Source organism: Petaurus breviceps, unplaced genomic scaffold (assembly GCF_028583685.1).
Source record: "Petaurus breviceps papuanus isolate PSGF00001 unplaced genomic scaffold, PetGlider_PUasm1.0 227, whole genome shotgun sequence".
In the NCBI taxonomy this organism is placed as follows: Eukaryota; Metazoa; Chordata; class Mammalia; order Diprotodontia; family Petauridae; genus Petaurus; species Petaurus breviceps.
In genome coordinates, this window is record NW_027185896.1 from 8,982,342 (window position 1) to 9,009,647 (window position 27,306).

Below are 27,306 nucleotides of genomic sequence, written 5' to 3' on the forward strand. Positions count from 1 at the left end.
GAAGATTCATTCATTCTCTTAACATTAAGTACTTCAGTTGGATACACAGAAGACGACATAAAGAGAAAAAAAACTTTGATCCCTCTCCTTAGGTGGCTGTTAGGTAATACAGTGTATAGAGCACAGGACCTGGAGTCAGGAAGACCTGAGTTCAATTATGGTCTCAGACACTAGGTGTGTGACCCTGGACAAGTCACTTAACCCTGTTTGTCTCAGTTTCTTCATCTGTGAAATGAGCTGGAGAAGGAAACGACAACCACTCCAAGTATCTTTGCCAAGAAAACCCAAAATGGAGTCATGAAGAGCCAGACACAACTGAACAACAACCCTAGTAGGAAAGGGGAATTCCAGGAATAAATCAACAATTTATTAAACATCCACAATGGGATAGGCCCTGTGATTACAAAGATGAAAATGAAAATTCAACAGCAACAGGGACCTAGAATTTGTATACAAGAGAGATAGGAAGTGGACCTTTGAGGTCAATAAAGAAAAGGAAAGCAAGCAAGGTGGCACTTTCTCTGCACTTTATAGTCTTAAGAGACTTGCCTGAAGGCACTGAGAGATTGACTTGGCCAGCCAGTATGTCTGAGGCAGATCTTCCAGACTGAGGTCAGCTCTCTAGCCACAAAGCACCAGTCTCTCATACAAGATGGTGTTGGAAAGCAGCATGGGAGAGAGGAATCAGGAAAGGCTTCTTGTAGTAGAAGGTGGTTCTTGAACTGAGTTCTGAAAGCCTAGGACTAAGAGGAAAGAGAGTGGAAAGGAGAGGAAAACATGGTCTTTGTGTGGAAGTAGAGGTGAAGTTTTCCCCGGTCGTGGTGGAGAGGAAAGAGCCCCCACCCTGAAAGGCAAGAAACCTGGATTCTAATACTCTGTGATACTTTCTGGCTTTGTGAACCCGAGTCTCAACTCCCTCGTCTATAAAATGGAGACAAAAAGCTTTGTAAATTTTAAAGTTTTATAGAAATGACAGCTGTTGTTGGTATTAGGTTTGAGGTTATAGTCCTCAATCTAAGTCTTCACTGGTTGTGTGGCCCTGGGCAAGCCCAGACCCTTTTCTGGGTCTCAGTTTCCCTCACCGTCAGAGGAGGGGGGCTGGTTAGTTGGAGGAGGTGATCTCCCGCTTCTAATTAGCTGTGATTCTGAGAGCCCGTTCCTGGTTGGGGCTTCGTCCAGGAGCCGGTTGGGGCGCCCTGGCATCGAAGGGGAGACACCAAGAGCCTGGAGCGCCCCGCGGTGACTCTGTAGCTAATTGCGCGGGTGCAAGCTGGAGCCCAGCCCCCGTCCTAGCCCGCGGGCCTCCACGCGGCATGCGGGCCCGCAGACCGAGCCAGGCACGCTCCGCCCAGTTCGCGGAGCTGAGCTGAGCTGCCTGGGCGATGAAGTCAGCGGGAGTGGGGGACCGGTCTGCAGCCACCGGAAAGGGGAGGGAGGAGGCGGGGCCCGCCTGAAGTGGGGGATAGGGCGGAGCCCAGACGGGTCCCCCAATCGGATAGGTTCTGGCCACGGATTTCGCCGACGTTTCAACACTAACGGCCGCGGCGACTCTCTCTAGCTAATGCACACACACCGACTAGCCCCTGGGTAACCGGCTCGCCTCGTGCCTCTCGGGTCCCGAATCTGAAGATCGCCGCCTCAAGGCTCCCCCTTCCTTCTCTCCAAGCCCAGCCCGACGCCTGCGCCCCTCCTCCTGCCGGCCCCGGCCCCCAGACCCGTAGTGTCCGCTCCCTCTGGCTTGAAGGAGCAAGTGAAAGGCGCGGGATGAGCGACACAGACGCCGGGACCCCGGCCTTCGAGATGACCTGGAGCAGCACCACCAGCAGCGGTTACTGTAGCCAGGACGACTCCGACTCGGAGCTCGAGCAGTACTTCACGGCGCGCACATCGCTGGCCCGCAAGCCCCGCCGGGACCAGGTGAAGATCGCTTCGGAGACCGGACTAGGCGGGGAGGGGGGCCATGGGAGCCGGCAGCCGAAGGGTTAAGCCTGTGCGGCCCAAGGGGAATTCCTAGTGCTACTCTTCTTCTCCCTCCCCCCATCCTGCCTACCCCCTTCCCAATTCCCGGATACTCCGCCTTCTGGAAGGGGAGGCGGCTCCTGTCACCCTCACTTAGGCCCTGGCCCTGGAGAGAAACTGACCCGCTCTCTGGGGCCCTTCGGGGGTGGGATGGAGTGGGGTGGGCGGCCCAAAGAGCTAGAGGAATGCCACGCAGGCCGGCTGTAGGGAGCAGCAGCGGCAACCCCATGATTATTCATACTAAGGAAATCCCCCCACACCCTCCTGTTTCCCGACCCAGCTGGGCTCGGGAGCCAGGCTGGAGCTTTGTGGGTTCTCCTGCTTCCTCAAAAAGCCACCGGTGGTCTCTCCCCACATCCACTCAGCTTTCCCCCTGCCAGGGCTTCGGACATTGCCCCTACCTTGCTGGACCTCTGGGCTTAGGAGCACATACTTTAAGAAGACGTAGCAAGGAAAGGTTGGAGCGGGTGGGGACAGCCGAAAACAGTGCTTGGAATACTTTTTTTAGTGTTGCTTTCTATAAATTATGTTTCTACTGCTACAAAATTCTCTTCGAGAGTGTGTGACAGGTAGGGCCTTTGTGGTTGGCTCAAAGCCTCCAGTAGGAGGAGGAGAACACTGAAGATGCAGTTTTTAAACTTGCCAGTCCTTTATACTGTCTCTGCCTTCCTTGGGAGATAAACTACCGAAGCCTAATTTATGCATACCTCATCCCTACCTTCTCCAACTGGTCTGTTCCTTCTTTTATCCAACCTTTAAGATGTTCTTGCCCACAATTTCCACACTTTCCTGGACTCTTCTCACCTATTTGTATGTTTTGTTTAAAGGATTTTTATATCCTTCTAGTATCCGTTATCAACACCTTTCTTCCATTTCTGGCTTATTGTCCCAGAGTCCTTAGAATTGAGCTTAAGTTAATCAACTTGTGGGTCACTTGGTAAGTGACTTGGTTAGCTTCTGGAAATGTGGAACCCGCCTCCTGAGGAAGTGGGAGGATCTGGTCCTCCTAGCTGCTGGAGAGAGGAGGTGGCAGCTGAGGCCTGCTGGAGGATAAGGTCATGCATTGTTCTCAAGGTGAAAACCTGATTCCAGAGTTTTGTTTAGTGAGCTAGCATAGGTAATGTTTGGAGCAGCTGCCTAGGGTGGTTTCTCTCCAACCCCCTCCTGCTTTTGATGGTAGATGTGAGAGGCAGCACCATACAGTGGAAAAAGCATGGGATTTAGCATATCGAGAAACCTGGGTTCAAGTCCTACTTTAGCCACTTACTCTCTGGGCCTCAGTTTCCTCATCTGTAAAACTAGGAGGTTGAAATCCATGACCCCTAAGGTCCCTTCCAGCTCTAAATCTTTGAGGCTCTCATGGGTATGAGAAGGGAAATCCCCATTAAAGAGACATATGTGGAAGTAGGAAGAACCATCCCCAGAGACAGACAAAGGGTATTCCTCTGTGACTAAGGCCAACAGCAGCTACACTTTTGTATTCTCTAAGTAAAGGAGAAGACTAGGGGTGGGGGGCAAGGAGCCATAAGGGAAAAGGGAGGAGGAAGACAATGAAAAACTGAAACAGAAGGAAGAGGAGCATGGCAGGTCTAGGTAGGATCTGGTAGAAAACAGCCCCTTGAATTTATGGAGGGCTGGGGTGTTTACCACTCCGGGAACACAAGACTGTCCCCTGTAGCTTGAAAAGAGTTGTTTGAAGACCAGTTAACAAAAGCTTCATTTCACATGTCAGGAAGTAATCGGAGTTACCAGAGAAATAGTAAAGACTGATAAACATAAATTGGTTCCAGGTTATAGATAAACCTGGGATAACATATCCTTAATAGTTATTAAAGAAGCTGGGAATTTGGAAAACATGTCCCTAACTTTTTGAAGTTGATATCATAGAGACCCTTATAAGTGGTTGTCACAGACCAAGTCATTGTTTTCATACAATGTGGTGCTTCTGACAACCGGTGAAAAGCCCTCCTTTCAATATCTGTTGGGGAAGAACCCCTGTGTAACAGTCATAACCCCGAGGGGATCCTGCTATGGAACGAAGAGGAAATGATACTGCCTACCTTAGTGAATTGTTGTGGACTTTTACAAACTGAGTCTCTTACCCAAAATTAATCTTAGCTTCCCCTGGTAGTCTTCCCTAATCACATCTGGATAGATCAGCATCCAGCATTTCACTATCTAGGGAACATGGGAGGGAATTTGTGAGTCAGAAGTAAGGAGCATAGAGGTAAAACTCAGTGTTGGGGCAATAGAGACTGTATTAACTGGTAGCTCAGTGGATAGAGTGCTGGGCATGGAGTCAGGAAGTTCAAATCTGGCCTCAGACCCTTACTAGCAGTGTGACCCTGGGCAAGTCACTTAACCTCTGTTTGCCTCAATTTCCTAAACTATAAAATAGAGATATCACCTCACAATAACTCACAAGGTTATTGTGAATATCCCGGCACATAGTAGGATATATAAATGCTTATTCCTGTCCCTTTGTGTTCATCCAAAGATCCAGAAGTATCTCATTAAGGGAGTCTTATCTAGTTTCCTCTCTGGATAGCCAAGCTGAAAGTTACCAGCAGCCTTCATGTTCCCCGGACGTAAGTTGATCCATAATTAAAAAAAAAAAAAGAAAGACTAAGCCATGGCCCTTTTTTGTTGTGAAATGGTAGGGGGCCCACAGAGTCAAACCTGGAATGAAAAAAACCCGTATGGAGAACATTTACTGTGGCTGTGGAACATTCCAGACCAGAGCAGAGAGTTCCGGAAGTGGCACTAGTAAAGGGCAACACTGAAGGCTGGGTGTGGGTCTCTCCTGAGGAGGAGGGCGGGGGTGGCCAGAAGAGTGTGGCAGGGAGGTTTTTGTAAGATGAATCAGTCCTATCCCAGCACGGCCTGGCTGATCTTTCTGTCTAGGAGGATGCTGGAGAAAGTTCCCTTTGTTCTATAAACAGGATGCTGCTGGCCATTGCCTGTGGTCCTGTGCTCTGGGAGAGTTTGGCATTTTTCTATTGTATCCTGCCCGTCCTGCTTCCTGTCCCCACTTCCTCTGACTACACTAATTTCCAGTTGGGATCTTGGATCATGTGTCTCTGCCCTGGGCATGAGAACTGCCCTGCCCATGTTGCCTTACTCCAAGATCCCAAGCACATGCCTCTCCAGCCTTTAACACAATGCCCTCTACATAGTAAGTGCTTAATAAATATTTGTTGAGTTGAAATGAATTCTAAACCTCATAGGAATCTTTCCCAGGTCCAGGGGCATCATGTCAGCACTTGATCCTTGGTGTTGCAACCTTTTGCCAAGATACTCTTTGAGGAGCATTGTATATCACATGAACAATTTCTTTGTTCCCTCCCCCTTCCCCTTTATTTCTTTTTTTGTGGTGGGGGGGAGATAGTTGGAATTAAGTGACTTGCCCAGTGTCCTTTCATTCTGTTCGGTCCCCAACCTGGATCACCATTTAGCCATATGGAAGTAAGCACAGAAGGTGATCTCTCAAAGATGAAAAGTAGCATGTTTTGTTTATGGTAAAAACCCAGCCACATGAAAGCACAAATTTTTTCAGTGGGGTTCCCAGCTTTGTCTCTCCAGCAGCCTTTAGGGAGGCACTGATGAGCATTCTAATCTTCATAGTTCCCAAACTGTGCTGAGCCTTGGGAATAATAAGAATGTGTATACAAGCTGCTTACCCACCGAGTTCAAAGAACCCTACATCCCACCCCGGAAAGAATCCAGCTGCTCCTGAGCAAGGGTTGGAGCCCTGCCTGACAGGACAGTTTGGTTTAACTTTAAGGGCTGGCCATGAGATAGGAAGGGAAATGGTTTTCTGAATTCCCCCAGGATATAGCATTGGTCAGGGGTGATCTCAGCTTTCATCCATGACCCCCCTCACTACTCTTGCCAGTATCTGATGTCAACAGGAAATAAGACTGATGCAACTGAATGTAAGACCAACTCAGTGCACATGCTCCAGCCCACATCCCACCCTTCCTGCCCTGCAGGCTCCACCCTTCTCTCCTTTTCCTTCACCATGGAGTAGGTGCTACAAGGCAAGAGGAATCTGGCAGGGCATGGGGGAAGGGACTAGCTGAGCTAGCTGGTGCCCATATCAACCTCCAGCTACATGGATGTTAGAGCAAGGGGAAAGAAAAGCTTCTGTGCCCAGAGTTGTGTAATCCACCTGCTGGTGCCAGGCCAGCCTGAAAACTCTTCCTCTGTAGGTCTTGAACTCAAGGGCTCTGCCATTTTCTTTTCCTTTTTTCTTTTTGGAAGACAATTGGAGTTAAGTAACTTGCCCAAGGTTACATGGCTAGTTTTTTTGTGTGTGGGTGTTAAGTGTCTGAGGCTGGAACCGAACTCGGGTCCTCCTGACTCCGGGGCCAGCGCTTTACTCACTGTGCCACCTAGCCTCCCCAGCTCTGCCATTTTCTTAGAGCACAGGTGACTTATGATTTTTTTTTATTGTGATAGAACTTGTGCCTACATTTTTGGTGGCTCTTGTCCCTTCATGGGTTTGGGTTTACATTTACCAGATACATTAGAGTAAAACACTTCAGAGTTGGGCAGTGCTTTCCTCATGCCACTTCTGACATCTTCAGTGGCTGGACCCAAGCCTGCCATTTCAGAGAACTTGATGCTCTTTGGTATGGGAGTCACCCTTCTCCTCCATGCCACAGTTGGGGAAGCTTTCATCTTGCACCAACCCTGTTAGGGCAAACCTCACTGGCTCCTAAGGTTAATAACAGGGTAGTAACAACCTGCCACTTCCAGCTCTGACAGTGAGTCAGGGTCCCCACCCTATGGCATGGCTCTGTTCCCAGGGTAAGATGCAGAGTGGGCTCTGGCGTTAACTGTGATCTTGGGACACACCCTGACCCATCACTCCCCACAGAGTCTGGAAGCTGAGTATGGAGCTCATGAGGGCGTGGAGGGCAGTGAGGTTAGGAAAGAACATTCACTGACTTAGGGCACTAGGATTTAGTTAAGTAATATATGGTTTTATTCCAAACCATCGGCCCTCTACAGAGCCCACCGTTTGCCCTAACTCCTTGGCATCATGCCCTAGAGTACCTCCAGTTGTTGGTTTGACTGTGGTCCAAGCATTACAGCTATCACTCCAGCGGCTGCTGCGGGCTCCTGGTTTACTGTGTTAATCTTAGCTACCCAGCTGTGCACTGATGCCTCTCAGCCATACACCTTCTATTCCCTCCCTCCGTCTGGGCAAGAAGGGAGAGCCAATGAGGGTCAGTAAATATCTTGGGGAAATTGCGCAGTATAGAGATTGTTTCCATTGAGGCCCAGATATGAAAGGTAAGGATGGTCTGCAATCAACTGTTGGCCTCTAGCTCAGGAGGGCCATAATGCCTGAATATAGTCAACAATTACTAGCTAAGTGCCTAGTGTATAGTGCTGTGCTGGACCCTGGGGTGGTGTACACAGAACCGGGGAAGTGACAGACCTGGGAAAGAAACCTGGAGGACTAGCCACAATACCAAGAATACACCTTTCAGTCCTCGTTTGCGGAATTTGCTCTGTTACCTTTATTGGAGCTAGAAGAGACATTAGAAGCATCTGCTCCAACCCTGTCATTTAACTCCCTACAACCCAACGTCATGTGGGTAGCAAGTATCAGAGACAGGATTCGAACCCAGGTCTTGTAACTTAACATCATGCTTATCACACGGTATTCTGCCCTAGGATGAGCCACTGGAGTGGGAGAAACCAGTCCTGTCTCAAAGTGAGATTGAGCAGAAAATCAAGGAGTATAACAGCCAGATCAACAGTAACCTCTTCATGAGCCTGGTAAGCTCCACAGGGTGGAGGAGTTTCTAGAGGCATGAGGTCACAAGATCTTGTTTTGTTCTTTCTCTTTCTTTTTGGGGGAGATAGTTGGGATTAAGTACTTGCCCAAGGTCATGCGGTTAGTAAGTGTCTGAGGCCTTGAACTTGGCTCCTCCTGACTCCAGGGCTGGTACTCTATACACTGTGCCACCTAGCTGCCCCCATTCTGTTGCTAAGTACCTAACTTGTCCTCTTCTCTGTGCCCCCTGGCATATGTCCTAGTTATTGAATATCCCAGTGCAGTTGTTGAATATCTCTATTCCTTTCCCTAGAACAAGGATGGTTCCTATACTGGTTTCATCAAGGTACAATTGAAACTTGTGCGCCCAGTGTCTGTGCCTGCTACCAAGAAGCCACCATCCCTGCAGGATGCCAAGCGACCCCCTGGGAAAAACCAGTCAGTGAAGCGCCGTACCTCCTTTTATCTTCCCAAAGACACAGTCAAACATCTGCATGTGCTGTCACGGACACGGGCCCGAGAGGTCATTGAGGCTCTGCTGCGAAAATTCCTAGTGGTGGATAACCCCCGAAAATTTGCCCTGTTTGAGCGGGCAGAGCGCCATGACCAAGGTAGAAAGCCTGCCCAGTTCCCATTTCTCCTCCCCTGATTCCTTTTTACTGAATCTCCTTTTGGGATTCTGAGGCTTAAGTGCCTTCTCAGAAAAGTGACTCAGAGCTATGGGCTATTCCTAGTTCAACAAAAAGGTGGGGTAGTTGGGCCAGTCGATTGCACTGGATCCTTGGTGATCATTGGAGCCCTTGGCTCTAAAAATTGAATAGTTGTGTGGTTGTGCCCTGTAGTGTACCTAAGGAAGCTGTCGGATGATGAACAACCCTTGCGCCTACGACTGCTGGCAGGACCCAGTGAAAAAGCCTTGAGTTTTGTCCTAAAAGAAAATGAGACTGGAGATGTCAATGTGAGTATCAAATCTGCTCTGCCAGAGGGTTGGGGGAGTCTTAGGCCCCGTCCCATGTTCTATAGTAGTAGAACCCAGGCTATTTCCACATTTCTAAGATCACCACAATGTCCATGCTCATTAAATTTCCATTGGTTGTAGGCTAAGTGGGTTGGATTGGGGTGGGAGTGATAAAATGGGTCAAAGTAAGATATAGCAAAATCCAGGCTAAAAGGTATCTCTGCATCTATCCTTGTATCAAGGTAACTATAAATATATCTATCTATACCAAAGTCTACCTTGGAATGGACCTGGCTTTCTGGAACTCATAAAAAAAAGGATAGGGTCTGGTGTGAAATATTCCCTTCACTGCCTAAATTGGAAACAACAGGGCCTAGAGAAAAGTACTAACTGGGCTTAGATCAAATGGACTTACCCTGTATTTGTCTTTACCCTCAGTGGGATGCCTTCAGCATGCCAGAGTTGCATAATTTCCTTCGTATCCTACAACGAGAAGAAGAGGAACATGTACGACAAATCCTACAGAAGTATTCTCGTTGCCGCCAAAAGATGCAGGAAGCACTAGGAGCCCGCCCCCTGGGATGACCCCCCTCTCCCCTTCTCCTTCGTGACCTCAGGGTCAGGGTTGCTTAAAGGCTTCAAGAGGCCACCAGGCTGAGTGGATGGGGGGGTGGCGGGGGGGCAGCACAGAATGGATGTCATATGAATGCGTCGGGGCCTGAAGAGTGAGTGTGTGTGGAGGCTTCCCAACTGAGGGGGAGCTAGCTAGGTGTGTGGGGACATAGGATGTCCTAAATGTAGCATCATGGCTGCTGCTTTGGAATGACAGAGACTGAAAAGTCCTCTTATAAAATATCAGAGCTAGGACCAAGGAACCCCTGTGGCTCACTGTGATACATCTGGGAGGGGAGTGGGGGTGGGGTTAGAAGAGCACAGTCTTCTTGGATGGTGGCTTTCTCTGTTCCTTCTGCCCACCACCCCCAGAAAGTGTCCTTAGCTTTGAGAATACCGAGGTGGCAGCTTTCAAACAGAGCTCCTAGGTGGTGCTAAGCAGAGATCTACTCTGCATAGTTCAAATGCCCTGGCAGCTTGTTTTGGAGAGGTTGTGTTGGCTGAAGCTGAACATACCCAAGACACGGTCTCATTATGGGTGGAAAAATTCAGCTAAACGTGATGGCTCTCTGAGGGCCGTTGGTTTTTCATGACTATGTGGGACCAGCCCCACTAAACCAGAAAGATTAGGAGCTCCAGATGTACAGGGACCCTTTAGGTATATGGGGGAGTAAAATGGATTTGATTACAGTAATAACCTTTGGAGATCTAACCCAACAAGCACCCCGATTATGAGGACAGGACTGCTGGCTGGAGGTGCAGTCCTGGGGAATGAGAGGGTTCAAAAGGATCTTGGCCAGCAAAAGGGCTTCACTGCTGCTAGGCTTTGAAGAGAGGCCACTTGCCCAAGGTGCCAACCAAAGTGAGGGCATTTCCCTCACAGTATTGTCATGATTTGTATGTGATGCATGTAATGTTTCTTGATCTCAGCTGATTGACTCCCAGGCAGAGATAGAGTGTGTGAGACCTGTGGATGACTGCTGGGTGTGTCACGAAAAGGGCCTGGGGCCCAAGAGGAATCATGTAATAATAAAGCTTGGGCCAATCATTCTGCCTTGAAGGTCAATCTGTATGCTGTATTCAATTCCACAAGCATTTATTATAAAGCACTTACTTACTCTGTATGCGTATTAGTAATGTTGTTAGGTGCTGGATGAGAGAGTTTGGCTTCTTTAAATGTTTTATTGATGCTTTGTTCCCCCTTTATATCACTATCCCACTCCCCAGTGACTCCCCTACCCACCTTCCTTTGTAACAAAAAAGCACCATCGAGTAACACAAATCAATTTTTTGGCCACATTGGAAAATGTAGGATAATTCCACAGCTACAGTCTACTACCTGTTTACTAAAGAGACAGAAAGCAGCTGAGTGGGTGTCCTGGATCCAGAGTTCAGATAATATACAGCACCTGTCTTTCTGGAACTGACATTTTAGGGATGATGTGAATACAAATAATTATACTATGATATTACATGGATATATAAACATATTGCATTGTTATTACACTGTAATGCTATAAGGAATGAATGAAAAAATATTAAGCATTTAAGTACTATGTGCAATGTACTAGGGATATAAATCCCAAATCAGGCCAGCGTCTACCCTCAAGAAGCTTACATTCAAACGAGGAAGACCAGGCACATAGGGCAGTGGGATCCAGGGTAGGGAATTATGGTCTAGGAAACCGTGGATCTGGGTGAATCAAACAATAGGGCAGTCAACTTAAATGAGCTTTCCAGAGCTAATGGTAGTGAAGAGAATGGAGGGGGGAGAAGGGTGCATAGCAGGAAGGGGGAAAATTGCCAGGGTGAAGGGGTAACTTTAGATTCTCTTCTGGGAGCTAGGAAAGACTTAGGTGAACTAAGAGGAAGTGAAAGAAGCAGAATCAGGAAAATAATCGGAGAGAAATGCCATTGTTCATTTATGTCCAACTCCATAGATGACAGCACACTGACACTGGCCATCGGGTTTTCTTGGCAAAGATTCTGAAGTGGTTTGTCATTCCCTGCTCCAGTGGACAAAGGCAAACAGGTTAAGTGACTTGCTCAGGGGCACACACAGTAAGTGCCTAAGGTCTGATTTGAACTCAGCTCTTCTTGACTCCAGGCCCATGGCTCTGTGCTCTGAGTCACCCAGCTTCCTCCAGATGAACAATGACTAGTTCAGTGGAAATAAGACCAATGAAAGGGCTTCAGAATTATAACGCCCAAAGAAGAAAAGAGAAGAAGTTTCCTGTGGGTGTGGAACTATAACTTCAGACTTTTTTCAGTATGTTGATTAGTTTTGCTGAACTTTTATTTTTTTAACTATAAGGAATAATTATGGGACTGAGGGAGGAGGGAGACAGGGTGGAAAATACAGGTTACAGAAAATATTTCAATTAAAATGTATATTTTAATAAGAAGTTAATTCAAGTATACAAGCAGGCCAGGAAGAATCTAACAACTATGGGAACAATCAGGAAAATTTTCATAGAAGAAGGGAGGGAACAGAGAAGTGAATTTGAGAGAGGGAGGTAGAATTAACAAGACTTGGAATATAAGACACACAGACTGTAACTTTTTTTTTACACATTCAAGTTGAGTCAGTGATGCCACAGTCTGGTAAGGTGGAAAAGCATATCTTTTGGGGGGAAATAAGCTTGGGTTTAGACCATATCTACAAATGCCAATGTCAGATATATATATATCATAGCCAGTGAGCAAGGCAAGACTAGATGGAAATGGGCAGGAAAGATTTGAGAATGTCTTTGATCAGCAAACAAAAGAGTTTGAGAACAGAAAATGACTTCTAAGAAAGATCATATATGGTTTTTGGTTGAGGTCAGCATAGAGTGCCAGATTCCATTGCCCTAAAAGTCTGATTTTGTAGCATGCGTGTGAGGGGCATTTAGTCATCCAATATTATGCAGTAGGATGGGAAGAAGATAGTCCTCTCAGTCTCATCTTTGGGACACTGTTCCCCTTTTTTTCTATCTTTATACTACTCAACCTCTGGACACTTCCATGACCTTTTCAGGCTTTGGTTCTCATTCCATAATTAATTCCATCAGAGTATTACAGAGTAGATTTCCTTGCAGGGAAATTCTAGAAAAATGATGAATATTAGAAAATAAAGGAAAAGGAGATGATATTTGAAAGCACTTTTCACAATGCCTGGTATATAGTAGGTATTATATAAGTGCTAGCTATTACGTTTATTATTTTTAGAGAAATATTTCAGCCCCACACTACTTGGCAAGGTTCAAAGAATTTTGAGCTCAAAGGGAACTTCTAGTCCGATGTCCTCATTTTACAAATGTGGAAACTGAGACCCAAAGAGGTTAGGTGACTTACCTACAGAGCTAGTAAATATCCAAGGCTGGATTTGAACTCATGTCCTCCTGACTCTGGGCTCAGCACTCTGTCCCCTGCGCTAGCTAGCTGCCCACTAGCCTGAACTGGGGATGTAGTAGTATCAGTAATTGAGAAGAAGTTGTATGTAAGATAAATTATGGAGTCAGAAAGCAAGATTTGTCAATTAGTTGCACATATGGGGTGATGGAATCTAAGGAACCAAGCATAATTCCAAAGTTGTAAACTGACATGATAGGAAAGTAGGTGTTGTCCTTGACAGAAATTGGGAATTTTGGAAGAGGGGTGGGTTCAGAGGAATGAGATCTATTTTGAACATGTTGTGTTTGAGAAGTTTACAGAACATCCAATTTGACATATTCAATAATGGGTCCATCCAATGGGTGCAGATGTTCTATTGGAACTCAGGAGAGACTAAGGCTGGATATAGAAGTTTTATAGTCATTTGCAAAGAGATGATAGTTGAATCTATGAGAGCTAATGAGGTTGCCAAGCTAAAGAATATTTTGAGAAGGGCCCTGGATGGTTTGGGGGTACCTCCACAGTTAGAGGCCATGATACAGATAATGAAACAGCAAAAGAAAATGAGGAGCAGCCAGACAGGAGGAAAACCAAGAGAGAGCAATATCACTACACCCCAGAGAAAAAAATAGTACTGTATCTAAAAGGAAAGAGAGTAGTCAACTGTGCTAAGAGTTGCAGCTAGTTCAAGAGGGATGAGAATTGAGAAAAAGCCATTGGCATCCAATACACCCCCAGGATCACAGCCCCAGACTGCCCTGCCTTCCAGCTGTGTGCTTCTACATATATGCACTCCATGGTGTGATGCTGGACTGCAGGCATTTCAGGGGAGAGGAGAAATGGGAGTGGAGGTTTCCCCTTACAAAATCAAATAATCAATCAAATGTCATTTACTTGGTTTTTTTTTTAATATGTGCCAAACTGTGCTGGGCAATGGGGATACAGAATACAAAGATAAAAAGCAGATACAAAAAAGATTTTTAAAAGATACAAAGATAAAAAACAGCCCCTGCCCTCAAGACACTTGGATTCGAATTTTCAGTCATTTTTCAATCTAACTCTTCATGACCCCATTTGAGGTTTTCTTGGCAAAGATATTAAGTGTTGTGCCCTTTACTTCTCCAGTTTGTTTTACAGATGAGGAAACTGAGGCAAACAATGTTAAATGACTTCCCCAGTGTCACACAGCTAGTAAGTGTCTGAGGTCACATTTGAACTCAGGTCTTCCCAACTCCAGTCCACTCTATCCACTGAGCCACCTAGCATAGATTCTAATGGAGAGACATATTTATCTATACATGTATACAAGACATATATAAAGTAGATTCAAAGTTACCTTAAAGAGAATGCACTTGGGAGAATCAGGAAAGGCCTGCAGAAGGAGACTGTTAAATTAAGTTTTGAAGGAAAATAAATCTAACAGGCAGAGGTGAACAGGAAAATTATTCCAGGGATGAAGGTAGCCAGTGCAAAAGCACAGAGAAAGGGGGTAAGCATTATGTGTGAGGAGAGGTATACCAGGATGACTGGGTCATAGAGTGTATGGAAGGGAATTTAAGGCTAGGATAAGAAGGGGACATATTATTTAAGAGAGAGGGTGGAAAAAGGGACATAGTTAGACCTGGGTTTTAGGAAAATCATTTTGGCATCTCACTGGAGTGAGGAGAGACTTGAGCCAGGGAGACTTAGTAGGAAGCAATTAATAATCCAGGCAAGGGGTGATGAGGGCCTGGACTAGGGTGGTGGTTGTATGAAAAGAAAGATGTACTGGCTTTGTGGCCATTTCCAAGCCATGCCCCCTATATGTACTTTGGTTTTCTCCTCCTCCCATTAGAACTCTGACTCCTATTCCTGGGACCCTGGGCCCTGATTACCTGGCCCCTGCGGCCCACATTCTGGTCTTCTCCTCCTCACATTGGAACTTGAACTCTTGCCCCAGGGCCCTGGGTCATGATTAATGAGTGAGTTTTCCCCTTTAATTAGCCTTCTCTCTTTATGCTTCTTGGCTACCTCCAAGCCAAACCACTGTGCTTGAACCTTCTTCCCCTTCCACCCTCATCCATCTTTCCACTTCCCTTTATGTATCATCACAGGAATGTCTTGCTTGTTTTGGGATCTCTCATGGTTTAGCATAGGGCCTGGCATATAGTAAATGCTTAATAAAATTTTTTTTCATTCATTCATTCATGTAAAAAGAACAACTGACTGAATATGTTCAATAAGTATGAATGAGGAGTCAAGGATGGCCCAAGGCTGTGAGCCTGGATGAAATGAAAGATAAGGCTGTCTTCAACAGTGATAAGGAAGCTTGGAAGAGGGATGGCTTTGGAACGAGAGAAAATGAGTTCCTTTTTGGGCATGCTAAGTTTGTGATGCCTAGGAGATGTCTAGTGTGAAATGTCCAACAGGCAGGAGGTGATGAATGACTGGACCCCAGGAGAGCCTAGGAATAGATATATAAATCTGGGAGTCATATCAATAACAATGATAATTGAACCCATGGAAACTGGTCAGGTCACCAAGTGAGAGAAGGGAAGTAAAGCAAGGGATCTCTGGAACTCTAGGGAGAGGGTAGCCAACCAACATCTGAATTGAAGCCTCTATCCCAGGCAGAAAAACCGAGTTTTCCCTATTGCCACAAGTAGAACTCGTGTCTAGAAAGGCCAAAGTGGGGCAAGCATAGGGCCTTGGCAATGCCAAGCAAAGGCAGCTTCCAAGGTTCAATACCAGCATAGTAACTCTCCATTTTATTCCGTGACAAATTAAGGCAAAACATTCATAGAAAAGAGAAAATCAAAATACAGCATTCACCAAGTGTAATTCAATAATTTCCAAGTACTACCCCTGGAAAGTGCATTCATTTAGCCACAAAGTCTTCTCTCCATTCAACTGGAGATTAGTTTCCAATCATAAACAAAGTACATTCATTTGGTCAGTCACAGAGCACAAAAAGTCAAGAGTTTCCCATCCTTGAATCACAGCTGAATTACAATTTCATCCATTACCACCAAGCACCTTCTCAAAGGGGCAGTGAAGAACATAAAGACCATCTACCCCAAGCCACAACAAGATTATCATCACAGCATTAAATATCCAAGGAGAGGTCTTTTCTTCATCTTGACAGTAGTTCTCAGCAATCTCTGTTCCTGGGGAGACAAAGCTTAACAAAGCCACAATATATGTTGCCAGTGTCCTCATCAATTCACTCTCTGCCTGCAGGACAGTTCTAGAACCCCTGAAAACATCAGCAAGATCTTCTTCCAGGATTTCTCTACACATACAAGAAAATCCTTCAGGGCTTCTGAACCAATAGCAAGGTTCCAGGACCTCTGCTACAACCGCACTGTCCTTCACCAGCAGACAAATCGGGCACAACAGACAGACAAAATACCAGCATCGCAGCCATACCTCATCAGTCCTTGGCAGATGAAGGTGGCAGTTCTCAAAAAGTTCTGGGCAGCTCCAAATGGCCCTCAGCAATCCTTTCTCTCTCTCTCTGCCTCCACAATGCTGCTCCCAAAATTTCTTCTGGCCTCCTCTGCTTGGGCCTTCTCTCTGCTTGTGCCTGTCTCTAAATCCAAGATACCAGCATCTCCCAGTTCAGCCCTCTCTCTTCTTGTCAACAAGCCCAACCCACAAGTGGGATTCACAAGCTGTGAGTTTCTACACTCAACCTGAAAACCAAGCCAATACAGGGGGATCTCCAAATTCCATTACCATTACAGCCTTTTAATTTGAGGACTAGGGGAGCCCTTAATAGTGTAACCAGAATGCCTAGCATCCAGCAGGGAGCAGAGACTCATACACTCCTGACAGATGCAGACACTTCCAACAGCTTCAAGAAGTGTCTATATCAAAGAGAAAGCTAACCCTGGCAATAATGATGAGGGATGGCTCCCAATAGGTTCAGCAGGAACTCTGATCTTATCTAAGACCAGAACCTGAGATTCCATCTGGAAAGAATTCAGCTCAGCCTTACTTAGAGTCAGATGAAAAAGTTTATTATACACTTTACAGCAGGCAAGGATCCTTAGGGGACCTGCAAGTGAAGGGGCACAGGCTTTTACTTTTAAAGGGTAGGGCTGCCATTGTCAGGGCTGACCAGATGGATGTAAGGGACTTCAGTACATAGATAAAAGTTAGGGCTGACTGAAAGGAACTTGTGACTTCAGTGCATAGATAAAAGTTTGAGGAGTTTAACTTGGAGATGAGATTTGGGCCAGACAGGGGGAGACATGAGGAGATTAAGCAAGGACAAAGGAGTCACAAATTGTTGCCTAGGCAGAGTTCGGATAGGGGGAAGGGGCAGAGTTTGAGGCTGGGAAAGGGATTTTACAGACTGGTTTTACAAATTGCTATTACAATTTTACAACACAAATCGCAGTTACAATTGTACAAACTGGTTTTACAAATTGATGTTACAGACTGATGTTGCCAATTGGTTTTACTAATTGCTGTTACAGATATAGATCCCAAGCACCCCATCATTACTGATGTTACAAATTGGTATTACAAATTGATTTTACAAACATAGATCCCAAGCACCCCATCAATAAGACAGTTGAGCTGAGGAGAGGTGAATACCCAGGGGCCCAGCTGAGTCACCCAACCAGCAGATATGTTATCCCCTGGGAGGTGCTTCATGGAGACCCCTAAAGGAGAGATGAAATCAAGACCCAACAGAACCAGAGAAGTAAGTCATCTGAGCCAAATGTGTCTCCTATATATGTTCCTTAATATCACTGTCTCTTAAGTTTATGCCCACTGTTCCCATGGGTGACTTATGTATTATGGAAGAACGTGCCCCAAGTTTATGAAGTATAGTTTATAGTTAGCTACTATTCTTACTAAGCAATTTTGTAATTGTAAAAATGTAAATGCCATTGCTTTAAGCTAATTGTATCTACTGACTGACTTACGGGAAGTGGGAGCTTATGAACCAAAATTCTCTGCTGCTCTGAACAGTCTTCTCCTTGCATGTGGGGGTAGTTGTTGTCCCCTGAGGAATAGCTCAGAGGGGGTACTAAAACAGTGATCACGGCTATCCAGATATTTAAAATCTAAGCTTTTGCAACCAAAAACTGACTTGTTGTCTATAAAAACTCTTATTTTTGCCCATACTTAAATTTAGGAATATAACTTCCTAATGTTTTTTTAAAATCTTCCAAATCTTATAACAAGAGTTTCGGTGGGTTTTGAACTTACTTCTTAAAAATATAAAACTGCATGGGGCAGCCAGGTAGCACAGCGAGTAAGAGCACAGACCCCAGTGTCAGGATGACCTGGGGAATGGAATCCAGGCTCAGACACTTAGCATCCACCCAAAAACACCTGGCCATGTAACCGTGAGCAAGTTACTTAACCCCAATTGCTTAAAAAAAAAAATTATATATATAACTGCAACACTTCCTGATTAATTTGCAAGAACTACTTAATATCAGGAGATAGAAATTTACTAGCTTTATTTCAACAAAAACCTTTCACAATTGGTGAGTGGGACTGAAAAATGAGTATCATGATCTATTGAGTGTAGCCAATGATACATTGCTTCCATATCTTTTTCAGCTATAACAGTTATGAATACCAAGTATGAAAATAAACTGGACATAAAAAGTCTTTTGAAGCACTCTCACAAAATGTTAAATCAAGATTTTCAAAAATAAGGAAACATTCAATCACAGTGCTCACTAAAAACATGATTAATGAATTAAAATTAGTTAATGTTATATATTATAATTATTTATCTTGTTCATTTAATGTTTCTCTTCTTTTAAAACTGCTATTTGGGGTATGTCTTATGTACATGTTTATAACTTGTAAATAAGTAAATGTAAATTGAGGATGCATACTCAAAATTTTTTTTTGAGAAGGCAAGGTATTTGGGGATAATTGACTTGTCCAAGGTCACACAGCTAGTAAGTGTGCTCAAAATGTTTTTACTGATCACAGTGACTAATCAAAAAACGTTTGAAGTCTGCTGTTTTAGACATTGGAGTGTTACAAGCACAGGCTCATCTTTAGAGCTGGAAGGGATGATGCCCTCATTTTACATAAGGTTGAAATTGAGGTCCCCTGAGATTAACTGACATGTCCAAGATCACAAAAGTATTAATAATTATTATTATAAAACAATAATAACTAGAATTTATAGCACGTCAAGACTTGCAAAATGCATTACAAATATTATCTCGTTTGATTCTTACAACTCTAGGACGTAAGTGCTATTATTATCCCCATCTGATAGGCTAGAAAACTAAGGCAGAGAAAGGTTAACTGCTCTGCCCCGGGCCACATGCTATTAAGTGATAGAGGACACATTCAAATTCAGGTCCTCCTATTTCAAACCTGGCCTCACACTGCCTCCTTCCCATATTCCCCTGGTTAAGTCTGCTCTACTCCGGGTTAGTTTCCAAGTTCCTCTGGCTGCTTCTATCAATTCAACAATTCGACGCTCACCCCCACAGCCTAGTGCAAGGGCCTGGAAGGGGAGGGGAAGAGTATGCCGTCATGGATCTTACAATCTAAGATGAAGAATAAGACCCCAACAGATATAACATATCCATTAAAGAGGTGGGGTGGTCCCCTAAAACGTGTAAACGCATCCACAACTCGTGAGCTGTAGCGCCCACAAATGCAGACGAGCCTCCGGCTTGTTCTGACAGCTACCAGGCAAGAGAGCACCTCCCGGGCACGCTTGAAGTCACAGCGGTGCCAGGGCTAGGTACGCTGGGACTTGCAGTTCCTCAGCCTCGGCCAGCCGTACAACTCGGACGCGAGCGTAGCATACTGGGATTTGAAGTCTTTCGGAAATGTTTAATCTTGCGGTCGCAGTGCACGCCGGGATCTTAATCTCCGAGGATCACTATTGGTCTGGACTCTAGGCCTGACAGCTCCGATAACCAATGGACGAACGAGGAGGGCTGAGCGGAAATCGTTCGAGCCGGCGCAGGAAGTGACATTACTTCCGCTCGGTCCGAAGGAGTCGGCGTCCGTCAGTCCGCGGGAGCTGGGCCGGCTGTTGGAGGGCGCTGTGAGGCGCGGGGGCTCCGCGATGCTCCGCGGGCCCTAACATGGGCACCAGCGGCTCCAAGGGCCGGGGGCTGTGGCCCTTCTCGGCGCCGGCGGCGTCCGCAGGGCCGGGAGGCAGCCCCGAGCTCGCCGACGCGGCCCGAGCCCAGCACGCCCTCGCCCGGGCTCGGGGCTTCCGCACCGCGCCGCCCTTCGTGTTCACTCGTCGAGGGTAAGGGCGTGGGGGGAGGCGGCCTCCGGGCTACCCTGCAGCGGGCTGACGGGCCTCAGAGGGCAGACGGGTGGGCAGGTCTTTCCCTTGAGGAGACCCAGGCAGCAGTCCATGGCGTGTCCCCGCCCAGGGCAGCTGTCGGGCCTCGGAGAGATGGCTTGGTTTTCCCATCTTGGCTAAGGGACTAGAAAGGAAGAATCGGCCGGTCTTTGCGCCAGTCTCCTGGAAGAAATGCCCGCCGGGGCCTAGACGCCGTGTCCTCCCTGGCTTCATTCTCGGGCCCTGTTATTTCCGTGGGTTTCCCGACGTGGGTAGGAGGAAGAACTTGCTTGGTGGGAGTTGAACTTTTGGTTTCTTTGGAGGTCCTTAAACAGGAGGTGTGCCTCCTGCTGTCGCTAGTCAGCTGGCTGGGACTTCCCGGGGCAATGGTAAGAGAGGGATCGGCGGGCTGCTGGGTAGAGTACTGGAGTTGGAGTCTGCACCCGACTTTGAATTCAGGCTCTGTTACCTACCACGTGTTTGACCTTGGGCAAATCACTTTCTTTCTGGGGCTGCGATTTCCTTCTTGTGCAAAGGCAAGGAGCTGGACAATCTGTAGTCAGGTTGGCTTAATCAGAGAATAGCAATATTTACAAAGGTTAAAGGGAGCCTAGTTGCCGAAAGCTTTAAAGGAAAGATTGTATTTTAACCTAAAGCCATTACAGAACCACTGAAGATTTTTAAACAAGGTGCATAGTCAGACCTATTTCAGGAATATTCGTTTGGCAGCTGGGTATGTGGAGGAGAGTAGAGGCCAGAAGCAGTGAGAACATTAAGGAAGCTGTTCTAATAATCTAGGCTGGTAGTCTCCAAACTTTTTTGATTTTAATTAGTAAAAATTTGAGATACTATCCCATATATGAAATTTGCGTTTTATATGCATATATGTATACTGGACTAATAATTATGCATATTCCTTTCACAGAAATTGAAGTTAATATTCTGAGAGGAAGATGAAATAGTATTTGATTATAGAGTTTGAGTAGGAGTGGCATGGTCTCACTTGTACAGTAGGAAAATCACTTTGGCAGCTCTGTAGAGAATGGTTTGGAGAAGGGAGAGACTCAAGACCAATTAGGAAGCCATTGCAATAGTCCAGACATGAGGTAATGAAAGCCTGAACTACTGTGGTGGCTGTGAGAGTAGAGAGAAGAAGGTAGAAATCATAAGATTTGGCAACTGTTGTGTGTGTGGTGTGAAAAAGACTTAGAAGTTGAGTATGACAGGAGTTTCCAGACCTGGATGACTAGGAAAATGCTGATGCTGTCCACAGCAATGGAAATCTGAAAGAGAAGAGGGTTTGGGGAGAAAGAAAATGCCTGTTTTGGACATGTTGCTTTTGAGATAACTGGGATTTCCAGTTCCAAATAGGCAATTAATGATGTGGTAATGCAATTCAGGAAAGAGACTAAGCCTCAAGAGAAGGTAGATGGAGAAGAGATGGGGTGTCCCCACAGAGGACATAATTGAGGAGCAATCAGACCAGGAAGACAACCAAGAGCAATCAGTTGCACTACTCCCAGGAGGGGAGATACTGTCCAGAAAGAGAGGGTGGTCAGTGGTGTTAAATGCTGCAGAGAGGTCAAGAAGGAGGAAGACTGAGAAAAGGCCCTTCAGTTTGCCAGTTAAGAGGTCTTTGAAGGGAACAGTTTTGGTTGATATAGGACTCAAGGAAAATAAGGAAATTGAGAATCTGGGAGAATGAAATGATGGTGATGCCTTAAAGCAGGGTTGTCTTACTCACTGCTAGCAGCTCACAGAATTTCCAAGTGCAAATAGCATCAGATCAAACTGTAATTGAGAAATGTTTAACAAAACAAAAATACAGTACAACATGGAGGTCTTCTAAGTGCATCTTTGACCTGTAGGGGCACCAGCCATAGCCATGAAGTGCTCTAGAGAGTGGGGTGTGAGTGTGCTAAGGATTGGGGAGGAGGGTACCCAATAGTATCTTTAAAACTACCTTTGCAGGTGCTGTGATCTCAGCAATATTACAACCTCCTTTAAAAGTTCACTCCCTTGTAGAAAGAACGAAGTGGGAGCTTATATAACTATGGAAGACCAGGGTGGGGAGGGGCAGAGTGGGGGAATGTTGAGTCTCTATGGATGAAATAAGATAGTGTGGTTCAAAGCACTATAATTGGCAGGGAAGGTGGGGTATTAGAATAACACCCAAGCATTTTGGTGGTTTGGGGACCTCCTACTTTGTTGGGGTTTTTTTCCTAATTAGCATCATTTATTTTTCTCTCCCTTACCTCTCATTGGGGAAAAAACTAAAGGAAAAACAAAATCCTTGTAACAAATAGTGAAAGCAATGCAAATAGCCATTTTGGCCATGTCCAAAAAAAGTATTTCTTCTTCTGTATCTTTGAGTCTATCACCTTTTAGTCAGAAAGTGAGTGACTTTCTTCATCAGCAGTCCTCTGCAAACATGGTTGGTCATTGAATTGATCAGAGTTCTTAAGTCTTTCAAAGTTGTATGCATTACAGTGTTATTACAAAAATTGGTCTCCTGGTTTGACCATCCACTTTGGAGACCACTGGTCTAGACGAGGCCAGTGAAGGCCAGAATGAAGATAAAATCCCTTTGGGTGGGGGAAAGTTGTTGCAGGAGTAAAATAGAAAAAGCTTTGCAAATGGCTGGATAGGTAGAGTGAGGCAGAGGAAAGAGCCAAAGATGACAACTTGAAAACCTGACTGATTTGAAAGATGGTGGTGTCCTCACCAGAGTGGGCAGGCTGGGATTAGGACGGTGGTTTCTGTTTTAGCTATGTTGAATATGAGATACTGGTGAGTCATTGAGATAGAGATGTCTAGGGGAGAGTTGGTTTTACAGGATTAGAGATTCCCCTCAACTCCTTTGAATATTCTCATTTTTCTTAAAAACACCACCATCCTTCCAATCACTGTGATCCACAACTTTAGTTATATTTCATTCATTTTCCTTCACCTTTCTCTCTCTACCCCCATTAGTTGTCAGTCTTCAGTATTCTGCTTCATCAATCTGTATTGCATCCATACCTGTCTCTATAGTCACAAAAATTCAGGCCTTCATCATCTCTGGTCCTAGACCAGGGTGGAGAACCTGTGGCCTCAAGACCACATGTGACCTAGGTTCTTGGATTTGACCTTTTGACTGAATCCAAGTTTTACAGAACAAATCCTTTTATTAAGGGGATTTGTTCTGTGAAGTCTGGACTCAAAGGGCCAAATTTGAATTTTAGACCATTTCAAAAACCTTATTAATTAGTCTTCCTGCTTCTATCCTCTTCTTTCTGCAATTCATAAACCATATTGTTACCAGAATACTCTTCCCTAAGGCACAGGTATGACCATGTCATCCCTTTCGCCCCAACCCCCGCAAAAAATATTCAATGGCTCCCTGTTGCCTCTGTGATGAAATTCAGATTCCTCAGACTGGCTTTTAAGGTCTTCCATAGTCTCTCTTTCTTCTGCTTTTCCATTCTTATGTTATATAATTCCCCATCACTTCTTCTACATTCCAGCCAAACTGACCTGCTAACTTTTCCCCTTCCATAGCATTTCCATCTCCAACCTCCATGCTTTTGCCCCAAGTGGTTTCCCTTGTCTGCAATGTGTGTTCTCGTTATTTTTGCCTCTTGTCATTCCTAACTTTCTTCAAAAGCCCAGGTGCCACTTCCTACAAGAGGCCTTTCCTGATTCCTCCCTACTGCTCACTCCTTGACATTACTTTGCATTTTTTTGTAAAGAAAGAGACAAAAGATAGGGAGAATTTCCCTTAGGAGACCTGAAAGAGGATGGAGTTGCAGTACTATCAAAGATACAAGTATGAGATTTAACCTTAGCAGGAAATGAGCCTCCTTTCAAAGGTGAAGCCAAAGAGTGGAGGATATTTGTTACTGTTTCGTTGTTTCAATCATGTCTGACTCTTCTTGACCTCATTTGGGATTTTCCTGGCAAAGATACTGAAGTGACTTGCCATTTCCTTCGATATCCCATTTTACAGATGAGAAACTGAGGCAAACAGGTAAATAACTTGCCCAGGGTCACACAGCTGGTAAGTGTTTGAGGCCAGATTTGAACTCATGAAGATGAGTCTTCCTGACTCCAGACCCAGAGCTCTATCCACTGTGCCACCTAGCTTCCCATTCCCCACCTCCACCCCACCCCCCATCCAGTTCCCCCCAAAGCAGTTAGTGTCAGTGACTTAAGGAAATCATGAAGATGCCTACCCCTTATCTCCCTAAGATCCCCTTTTCTGAAGATAATAAGACTCTAGCTTAACTCCTTCAAAGGAAGCTAGTAGGAATTTTTGGGAGTCATGCGACTCCCAAGTCCCTGGTAAGTAGGATTAGATCCCCTATTTTCTCCATATGACTAGTCATTCAGGGCCTCAGCTCTGGGGCTGATGAAAAGCCTATAACTTGGATCCTATTTGGAAGAATATTTAGGGGTTAAGCAGTAGTGTTAGTTATCAGATTTTCTGAATGCCATTTAGGTCTGGAAAGTTTGTGTGGCTGGAGACTTGCTGCATTGAAACCCAAGACTGGAACCATTTTCATTAGTATCTAGCTTAGGGATGGAATAGGAAATGCCGTGGTCCTGAGACCTCTCACGTCTGCCAACAAATTCTGTTGGCTGAAGTTGGTATGGGCTTCCTGCCATCTTAGAGCAGGCATCAAGACTCTGGCTCTACCAGCTGTTCCTACTGAGGCAAAGCACAGCAGGCCTAGACCTCTGGCAGCAGCTTCTTCTCAGAGCTTAGCAGGCTCTGAAGTCCAGGGGCTGGCCATTTTACTGGCCATTTACTCCACAGAGGCCCTGTGTTTTAATGGGCTCCCTCTGGTAGCACCATAGCACTGGATCCTAATAGATCAGAGAGCTCTGGGGCTCATAGGCATCAAGCATTGTGACAGTTCACCTTTTAACTCTACTCTCAGTGTCTGAGCATCCCCTGCTTCTCTGCTCTATTTCTTCCCCTAATGGAGTCCCTGAAGCTTCAGAGAAAAGATACGTCTCCAGGCCTGCTAGCCTATCTCTCCATCTCATCCTCTACCAAAGTCCCTTATGTCATGAGGACTTTATATCTCTGTGACCTTGGTTGTGGTTGGGAAGTTCTAGGCAGTGCTTTGGGTCAGACAGTAAGAACTTATTAAGTTCCTGCTATGTACCAGGCACCGTACTAAATGCTGGGGATGAAAAGGAGGCAAAAGACACCCTCCCCTCAGGGAGCTCACAATCTAATGGAGCAAGCAAACGCCTCTGTACAAAATTGTGTACTTATTTTGGGGGCATGTTGGATAAGCGATGCTCCCTGGGCCTTGATTTGATCAGTGGAGCCAGTGGTCCTGATGGCACTTTGTCCTCTGCCCCTACAGTTCCATGTATTATGATGAAGATGGTGACCTGGCCCACGAGTTCTATGAGGAAACAATTGTCACCAAGAATGGGCGAAAGCGTGCCAAGCTGAGGCGGGTGCAGAAGAATCTGATCCCTCAGGTGAGGGAAAGCAAGAGATCCAGAGCCCCTCCCTAGCCTCTACCCTCACCCTGTGTTGTCCTCAGAAAGTCAGATGGGGATTATGCTCCCAAACAAATGAAGGCTCAGCAGAACCACTTTCTCCTGGACCAATTTCTGCTTTGATCATTGCTTATATGAGGCCTGCTCTTTCTGTTGCCAGTCTGGAAGTACAGTGCTTCTTGGGACAGTCTCTTCAAGGATAGGTTAAGCTGAAATGGCCTCCATTTGCCTTTATGCTCCTTCTTTCTTTTTCTTAGTCGAGGCTGTGATGAAGCCTGGTAAAAGATTATAGGGTCCAGGTACCCTTCACATTAACTCCATTAGTCATACTGCCCTTATGGACTGAAACATTGTAGGGACAGGAAAAGCAAAGCCAGCCCAGCAAGGCTCACAGTCTGTTTGGGGAAACCTGGTTTACACATAGGAGACAACAGGACAGTCTACACTCAAACATTAGACTAGGTCATTTCACCCACAAACATTTATGAAGAATCTTCTGTGGTTAGTGAGCTATGCTAGACCCTGGAGGAGTGACAAATATCATTGGAGCAAATATAGATATCCCAAATTAGAATATAAAAAAGTGTTTAAAAGGAGTTTAAAGTGCTTTGTTATTAGATGAAAGAGAAATTAGTGGCAGTAACTGACATTTATATGGAGTTTAAAAAGTTTACCAAAGTACTTCATGTGCATCCTCTCCTTTTAGCTGTAAAGTCTTGTAGTCCTGTGAGGTGGGTGACATTTATTCCCATTTTACAGATAGGAAAATTGAGGGTGAGAGGTTAAGTGACTGGGCCATGATTTGTTTCACAGCCACTAAATATTAAAGGTGGACTTTGTACCCAGGCCTTTCTGGCTCCAGGTTCAGCATTCCATGCATGATATTATACTGCTTCCAGAGGAGAGTGGGGAGGCAAAACAGGCAGGCGACTTAAGGAGAGAAGCCTGGGGCCTGAAGTAGTTAAAAGGAAGGCTTCCTGGAAGAGCTAGAACAGAGGCAGGGCCTAACCAGTATCAATTTTATTTTCAGGGTATCGTGAGGCTAGACCACCCTCGCCTCCACGTGGATTTCCCGGTGATCATCTGTGAGATGTGAGCCCTGCAGCCCCTTCCTGCTCACACCCCAAGCCTGTGGGGTGGTGGGTATGGACATCTGGGTAGAAGGAGGGGCAGCAGGGCCAGAAAGAGGCCTTAGCTGGGGACAACTCCCCACTTCCTTGGCAGGGCACCCCAAGCTGCTGAGTCCACAAGTTCAAAGTGTGGGTCCTGACAAGAGGTGCCTGGATTAAAGCAGCAGCCCCAGAATGAATTCCACCTGACATGGGCCCCTGATGGGCCACATTTTTTCATCTGCAAGCCAAGGGGTGGGAAAGCTGGGTACCCAGTTCTGTTTCTTCCACAGTACCGGGTGATGTCAGTTTGAGGGAGGGTCTGGGGATAAAAGATGGTTGGCTTGGTTCACTGGAGTAATTCTTTTCTCCAGGATCTGAGTGCCTGGGTAAAGGAAGGGGGTAGGATACTCAGTTTCTCTTCCTGAACCCCAAAGCCCCACCCCCACTCTCCAATATTCAGAGGAGTGTCAGGAAATAAAAGCTGGGTGAAAGCTCAGGCCAGGAATTTCAGGGTACAATTTCCTTCCTTCTGACCTCAACCTCCCCCCCATCCCCAATACCCCTCCCCGTCCTGTTTACTTGTAGCATGTACCTCTCCCTCTGCCCAGCCTAGGGGAAGGGACAGGAGAGGCCTGGGGCTTGGTCACTGTCAGGGAGA

General features: G+C 45.8%; 2 protein-coding genes across 4 annotated transcripts in view; both read left to right on the forward strand.

Annotated features, from left to right (window-relative positions):
- RASSF1 (Ras association domain family member 1) overlaps window positions 1–10,504 on the forward strand; it is a 37,509-nt gene extending 27,005 nt beyond the window's left edge. For 2 of the 3 annotated variants that reach the window (XM_069095640.1, XM_069095643.1), the window contains 4 exons: window positions 7,708–7,812; window positions 8,124–8,421; window positions 8,653–8,768; window positions 9,207–10,504. In XM_069095640.1, the coding sequence (XP_068951741.1) occupies window positions 7,708–7,812; window positions 8,124–8,421; window positions 8,653–8,768; window positions 9,207–9,353 (666 nt within the window). In that variant the 3' untranslated portion in view covers window positions 9,354–10,504. Of the gene's footprint in view, window positions 1–965; window positions 1,918–7,707; window positions 7,813–8,123; window positions 8,422–8,652; window positions 8,769–9,206 lie in introns of those variants that run through there. The other variant, XM_069095641.1, reaches the window with a different exon arrangement.
- Window positions 10,505–19,722: 9,218 nt separating this feature from the next.
- TUSC2 (tumor suppressor 2, mitochondrial calcium regulator) overlaps window positions 19,723–27,306 on the forward strand; it is an 8,095-nt gene continuing 511 nt past the window's right edge. Inside the window, exons 1-3 of the mRNA XM_069095650.1 lie at window positions 19,723–19,995; window positions 25,395–25,515; window positions 26,567–27,306. The exon at window positions 26,567–27,306 is cut by the window's right edge and continues 511 nt beyond it. Of these exons, the coding sequence (XP_068951751.1) occupies window positions 19,826–19,995; window positions 25,395–25,515; window positions 26,567–26,632 (357 nt within the window). The 5' untranslated portion in view covers window positions 19,723–19,825 and the 3' untranslated portion in view covers window positions 26,633–27,306. The remainder of the gene's footprint in view (window positions 19,996–25,394; window positions 25,516–26,566) is intronic.